Here is a 7298-nt window from a genome sequence, read left to right on the forward strand (position 1 = left end):
GTGTAATGTGTACTGGATCATATGGTGGCATGTGACTAATTCACTGTACTCAAGAACCACATATCTGTATCCAGATCTTTCTCTCAGCTACACTTGAGCTGTCGTGCACCTGTGACGGCATGACAAGAGCACGTTTGTTCTGTCTTTCTACTTGAGATCAACTCCACCAGCATTTCTCATGAGTCTTTATGGAGATTCTGAGGAAATGCTTATCCATTTGTCCATGTAGGACAGCTCCTGATGGTGCAATGGTCTGTCCCCAAGGGGAGCTGTCCTGGGTGCTGAACGGTCAACTACTTGCTGTTTCACATTACCTTTATTTGATCCATACTTTTTACGCTATAAGCACGCCATATATCTCAAAACCAATAAAAAGTGCCTACTGTGATGCCAGAGGCCCCAAGGAAGAGGGCAACCCTGAGACCAGAGAACCTCCTTGTGACAGAAGCCTGAATGCCAAGTGGAGGAGCACAACTCTAACCGAAGGAAACTGGTACACAGCTGAAATTGTTCATACGCGTACACTGTACCATTGCTATAAAAACCTGCTGGCACAGCAAATAATAAAAACAACATTTATTAATGTTTTTAGTTTATACGCTCAACCACAAAAACAGAACAGACTCAGAAGTTGACAAATTTTCTTTTAATTTCAATATATATTTCCAAATGTGAACAACAAAATAAAAGGGTGAAAAAATTAAATTTGCATTTGTAATATTACAACAATTTATGAAAATTTACTCCTCAAGACTGAAAAGACACTTTTACAAGAAAAATGAAAACTTAAAAATCAAAGGTTACTGTGTTACCAGCTACTTTAGAAACATCAGATCTTGATGAGCCTGTTGGTTTGAAGCTTTGGGCAGAAGGACCTTCAGACTCAGACTGGACTCTGAGTCACAGAGAGATTCCAGAACTGCAGACGATCCTCCATCTCCCACATCATCATAGTCAGTGTGGTCAGGACCAGGGGGTCCCTCACCAGGGGGTCCCTCACGAGGGGGCAGAGTGGTCAACGCTTTTTCTTCTGCAGGGACACAGCAGGTGACACAGTGACACACATCCTTGTACACACCAGAGGTGGTCAGTGCAGCCAAACACCGTTTCAGACAAACCTAATGATACTTTCAAAAATAATTACTGAAGTAAAAAGTAATCATTCCAAAATGTAAAGTAAAAAAGGATCAAGTCAAAACATGACCGAAATACTGAAGTTCCACTGATTCATATAAAGCTTTTTAATGTTCTGAAATACAAGCAATGTAAACAGGTACAACACACACACACACACACACACACACACACATTTGCTGAACCGCTTGTCCCATACAGGGTCGCGAGGAACCGGAGCCTACCCAGCAACACAAGGCATAAGGCCAGAAGGGGAGTGGACACACCCAGGACAGGATGCCAGCCCGTCGCAAGGCACCCGAAGCGGGACTCGACCCCAGACCCACTTGCGAGCAGGACCCGGGCCAACCCACTGCGCCACCTCAACCCCTGTCTTACTATCTTACATATGTTTAAATTAATATAACAGGAGCAGTTTCCCCAATGACTCTGTTCAAGAATAAATTGAACAAAATCTTTTAAAATTTCGGTTCTTATGGGGGGTCTACTGTGTTTGTAGCATAAAAGACAACTGACTTTAAGGAGTTAAAATATTACATGAAAAAAGTAGAGGATAGAAGGTGATACGAATTTAATGGAGTCAAAGTACATATTTTTTCTTTACAGATATACTTTCGTAAAAGGAAGAAGGTATTGATATCAAAATATATTTTGAGACGTAAATATTTTCCAGAAATGTACTTCAATACAAGTGCGGGAGTAAATGTAATATGTTTGTACCCACCTCTAGTGCACACAGAATAGATTAAGGGACAGGATGACACAGGGACATACAGTGTGGTTCAGAAAACCACATCTGATAGGAAACTAGTCATGTTCTACAAGGGCAGCTGGTTGCATAGTGGTCACAGATTCAAGTTTCACCTCCAGCTATAGTACCCTTAACAAGGTATTTACCGTAAATTTCTGCAGTAAAATTACCCAGCTGTATAAATGGGTAAATAACTGCAAATAGCTTCACATTGTAAGTTGCTTTGGAGAAAAGCATCAGCTAAAATTAATAAATTCAAATGTTCTATTCCATCACTTGTGTGAAACTCACCTGGTAACACATGTGGACTCTGTTCTACACCCACAGCATCATCATAGTCCTCCTCTATGTCTTCTGTCCCCATCAGTGCTGAACCCGAAACAGAGAGACTGTGTGGTTCAGATTTAACATATCAAGTTTCTGCTGCAATGAAATACTTTTCTTTACATAAATCCAAGTGGAGTTAAACCAGAACTCTTACAACTATTACCGGCAAACTATAAAGGGAGAATGTATTATGATACAATTAATTTAATTAGAACTGCTTGTTAATGTAATCAATAAATCACGATTCCTATTAAGAACATAAAGTCTCGATACAAATGCTGTGTATTACAAACATTACTGTGGTGGCATAAAACCTTGAACACATTAATATATTTAACAAACTACCTGGACTCTGTCCTGTGGTAACAGCATCATCATAGTCCTCTGCTGTGTCTCCTGTACGCAGATCCTCTGTAACAGAGGGAGAAAAAGCGCTTGTGTCTAAGAGCAGTTGTACAGTGTCACTTCAACTCAGTCTTTACTAACTGAAAAGAATTCATTTTAGATTATATTCATGTTTTATTAATGTAGACTGGAACTTTATATTATAATTGTTTATGTCTGAAGACCATTCACTGACATTAGTGATACTGTGGTATGACCTGCAGCCCCCAACAGAAACCCACCTGACAGACCACCTGCACTTTTTTCCATAGGAAAAGCATCATCATAGTATTCTTTCTTCTCATCTGTCCCTGAGAGTAATAAAAAGTTAAAACCGTGCATGCCTTTTTATTATAAATAAAACATTCTGAAATAAGACATAAAAAGAGAATACATGACAGAAAGATGTGAACATAGAACATAATAGGAAATAATGTTATGAGGTTGACTGTCACTAACAGTCCTAGTTGAACTACAACACACACACACACACACACACACACACACACACACACACACACACAACAAGCCCCCTACCTGAGAGGGGGTCTCCCTCACTGTCCTCCACATCTTCGTACCCAGAGGGCACATCCTCAGACAGGACACTTCCTGTGAAGGAGACACACACTCAGTCCTGTCCTCAGAGAGAAGATACATGAAGTTCTCTCTGCTGATGCCTCACACACTGAGAGAAGACAGGATGTGTGAGGTTCGAGCAGCTACCGCCCACACCCAGGAACGCTAACTGACACTCTTATCACCAACATCCTCTTCCTCCCTATTGGCTGCTGTCTCTCATCTGGACCGTTTACAGCACTGCAGCTGCGAGCTCCTCGTGTGGTTTCTCAGCTCCCATCACATGGTTACAGATGGAAGCCAAACGGTTTTTCATAGTTGCCAGACTAATTTTTATCTACAGAAGGTATCATCTCACTAAGAGACATTTGAAATGTGCACCTGTAAGTGATGGAAAATTGTGGTTTTCAGCAAAGTTTGTAATTCTGAACAGTACATATGACCCTGGAACCCTGTGCATTTGGATTAAAAATACAGAGTTTCTTGTACTGTTATTACATACTTATTAGAATATATGTCGTTTTACACAGAAGTTTGGGCAACCACTGCTGCAGGAAATAGTGTGTTAAAACAACAAATTTGTTAATATTATTGCACAGCTACTTCACATTTCATTAAAACATATGAACAAAGAAAATAGTAACTGTGGCATGTGCAAACGTTTGGAAACCCTTCTACTTGTCCAGTGATAAAGATGTTTTTTGCAAGGTTCCTGACCCTAATAACCTATTATGACCTATTGAAAACTAATACACTAATAAATAAATCATAATTAAAACATTTCCTGACATTCCAAACTTTGGGCTGTCATTCAACAACCATGCATTCCTTTAAGCAACTGAGTGAGGATATGAAAATGAAGCTAAATGATTCCTACAAAGGAGGTGGAGCCTGTAAAAAGATTGCTAATGTTTTAAAATTTAAGACATAAGTAACTTGAACATTAACAATTGCAAATATTGTTTTAATAACCTAGGGGGGTGTGGTGGCGCAGTGGGTTGGACCACAGTCCTGCTCTCCAGTGGGTCTGAGGTTCAAGTCCTGCTTGGGGTGCCTTGTGATGGACTGGTGCCCTGTCCTGGGTGTGTCCCTTCCCCCTCCGGCCTTATGCCCTGTGTTACCGGGTAGGCTCTGGTTCCCTGTGACCCTGTATGGGACAAGTGGTTCTGAAATTGTGTGTGTGTTAATAACCTTTGCTGCAGCAGTTGTTTACTACTTTCACTTAGAAAATTAACTAAGTTTGTAATTTGGCAAAAGGTGTTCAGGCTTTTACATGTAACTGTAAATATGTAGTCCAAAAAATGTGATTAAAATACATTCCAATCTAAAAAGTGTTCAGCTGTTTACAGTATATTTCTATGTACTCTGCTTTACAATAAATTATTGTAGCGTTCAGCGCCGTGGGCTTGGATGGGGCAAAAAAGGACGCGGAGGCAGTATTCATGATGAATAACTTATTAGAAGAACAGCACCAGAGAAATAATGCTCTTGATCTGAGGACCCCGTTTCTTCTAGGAACTGCGCTTATAGCCAGCCTTCCCAGCCTGCTTTACCTCAGCCTGCTTTATCTCAAGCTCTCTTCCAACACACTGGCAGGCACAGCCACCCTATTATTTTCTCTCTAAGTTCCCCCAGTGGCTACACACATATTTAACATTATTTCCCATAATGCAACTATTTACATTAAGCACACACTCCGTCCTAAAACAGTAACGCGGGGTTGTTACATTATATTGCAGATTCTACACTAAAAAATGTGTTTTTTCACATTGTAACTACAGTGTAACCTCTAATCAGATATTCTCACCTTTCCTGGCACCTCTGTATGTCTCTCCCCTGGTCAGGTTGTATTCTATCTCCTCATAGATGGCCTCATGTAGAGGGGTAAGACCCCCTTGGTACAGGGCTGTGGGGCAAAGGTATAACACACAGTGAGACCAAACAGTTTTTCATTTAATCAAAACCTTATATTTAAATTCATTCCGGATTCATGCTTTATGTGTATGAAAGGACGGTGTGATCAGCAGTGAATCTGGACTCTCTGATCCGCAGTGTCCTTCTGTACCTCTCTTGAGAACCCTGTTTTGGTACAACTGTCCAGCCAGCAGCACCAGCAGCAAGAAGAGAAAAGCCCCCAATACAAGGAAGACCACAAGAGGGATGGACGGGCCTTGTGGGGGCAGTGATCTGGGTTCAACTAAAGGAGAAATACAGTGAAGTGAACAACATGTTTGTGATTCAAAGCACAGAAGGTATGTAACAAATGTAGAGAAGCACTGCATATGCATACAGAGAGAATGTAGTAATACCTGCTTTTGCTGTGGTTGTAGTTGTGGATGTTTGTGTAGTTTCTGGAAAAAAGCACCTTGTCCATTTAATAAAATGTGGAATATATAAAATTATCTAGACTGACACATAAAATGGATACACATTAATTTTACAGTACCCTTGGCAGTCACATGTTCAAAAGACATCCCTGTAAAACAAAGAAAAAAACACATTGTTATATTTAATATCATTTTTTTAAAAATAAGTATCAGAACAACATGTTCCAAGTACAGCAGCAATCAGACAATATATTTACACAGCTGTACACCATTTTCCACATTATATCCAGGCGTTTGTTGAGTGTGTCAGTATTAACAATCCGCCATGTTGATTCATCATGTCTCACCTTCACAGGTGACACCAGCATCCTCTTTGTGAGAGCAGGAGGTCGTGTGGTCCTGAAGAGAGTGAGGACAGCCCCACAGGTGGAGCTCATCACCCCTGCACTTCACCTCATTGAGCCAAATGGAGCCGTTTCCTCTCCCAAATGCAGCGTTCCCATGAGCCTTCAGTGCTGCCCCACAGCCCAGCTGTCTGCAGACCACCTGGGCATCATTTATGTCCCATAAGTCATCACAGATGGTCCCCCAGGAGCCCTCATACCTTAGCTCCACTCTCCCTGAGCACGTGCTGCTGTCCCCCCGCAGCCTGAGGGGCAGGTGGTCTACAGGATAAATACAGACTGTAATTGACCAAAGAACAAATATCTTCTATGTTATGAGATTCAGCAACAACACATGAAATCACGGACACGTCAGAACTGAACTTACTGGAACACAGTTTCTGGCTGGCAGCAGTAGAACACTGTACATAGCTACGTGGAACATCAGTCTTCTCTCCAGCTTTGGGAAATAAGAATGTAAATTTCTGCATTAGTATTACATGCAAATAAGAGAATTATTTAATGTGACACAAAAGGCCATTACAAAGGGCACATACACTCACTGAACACTTCATTAGAAATAATATACAAATAATGAGTAGGGCCTCCCTTTGCTCTCAAAACAGCCTCACTTCTTCATGGCATGGATTTCACAAGATGTTGCAAACATTCCTTTGATGTTCTGGTCCATGTTGGCATGATTGCGTCACGCAGTTTCTGTAGATTTGTCAACTGCACATTCATGCTGCGAATCTCCCGTTGTACCACATCCCAAAGGTGTTCCATTGAATTCTGGTCCAGTGACCGGAAGGCTACTAAAGAACATTGAACTTACTGTCATGGTCATGAAACCAGTTTCAGACAACTTTGCTTTGTGACATGGTGCATTATCATGCTGGAAGTAGCCATTAGAAGATGGGTGAATTGTGGCCATAAAGGGATGCACCCGGTCAGCAACAATACTCAGAGGGGCTGTGAAATTCAAGCAATGATTGATTGGTATTTACGGGTCCAAAGTGTGCCATGAAAACATTCTCCATACCATTACACCAGCACCACCGGCCTGGATTGTTGACACAAGGCAGGTTGGGTCCATGAATTCATGTTGATTCCGGGTGGCATCGTGGCACAGCGAGAAGCACTAATACCTCACAGCAAAGAGGAGGTTGGTTCGATCCCTGTTCAGTCTGTGTGGAGTTTGCATGGGTTTCCTCCCACAGTCCGAAAGCATGCTGTCCAGGTTAACCCATAGTGTGTGTGTGACAGCGAGTGTGTGTTCCACTGATGTGTAGATGAGTGACCCATTGTAAGTAGTGTATCTAGCAGTGTAAGTCACCTTGGTGAATAAGGTGTGTGGGCTCATAATGTTACATAGAGTTCATTTCTCCAAGTCATTTTGGAGAAAAGCATCTACTA

The 7298-nt window shown here is 41.5% G+C and overlaps 1 protein-coding gene across 1 annotated transcript; it reads right to left on the minus strand.

Moving 5' to 3' along the window:
- Positions 1–772: 772 nt before the first annotated feature.
- LOC114910494 (antigen WC1.1-like) lies at positions 773–6573 on the minus strand. Its single transcript, XM_029251873.1, has 11 exons — positions 6515–6573; positions 5847–6148; positions 5619–5648; positions 5482–5523; positions 5238–5369; positions 4980–5078; positions 3134–3205; positions 2839–2907; positions 2558–2623; positions 2177–2260; positions 773–1030 (listed from the first exon to the last, which is right to left on the minus strand). Exons 1-11 carry the CDS (start codon positions 6571–6573, stop codon positions 816–818), a joined length of 1170 nt encoding a protein of 389 aa, XP_029107706.1. The 3' UTR covers positions 773–815.
- Positions 6574–7298: the final 725 nt, after the last annotated feature.

The sequence above is a fragment of the Scleropages formosus genome, chromosome 5, assembly GCF_900964775.1.
Source record: "Scleropages formosus chromosome 5, fSclFor1.1, whole genome shotgun sequence".
NCBI lineage: Eukaryota > Metazoa > Chordata > Actinopteri > Osteoglossiformes > Osteoglossidae > Scleropages > Scleropages formosus.

Coding starts and splice junctions, on each gene's coding strand:
- LOC114910494 (XM_029251873.1), bottom strand. CDS start 6,573: ATGGACCAGAACATCAAAGGAATGTTTGCAACATCTTGTGAAATCCAT. Junction 3,206..4,979: donor ATACAGAGGTGCCAGGAAAG/GTGAGAATATCT, acceptor TCTCCTTCACAG/GAAGTGTCCTGTCTGAGGAT. Junction 1,031..2,176: donor GAGTCCACATGTGTTACCAG/GTGAGTTTCACA, acceptor GTGTCCCTGCAG/AAGAAAAAGCGTTGACCACT.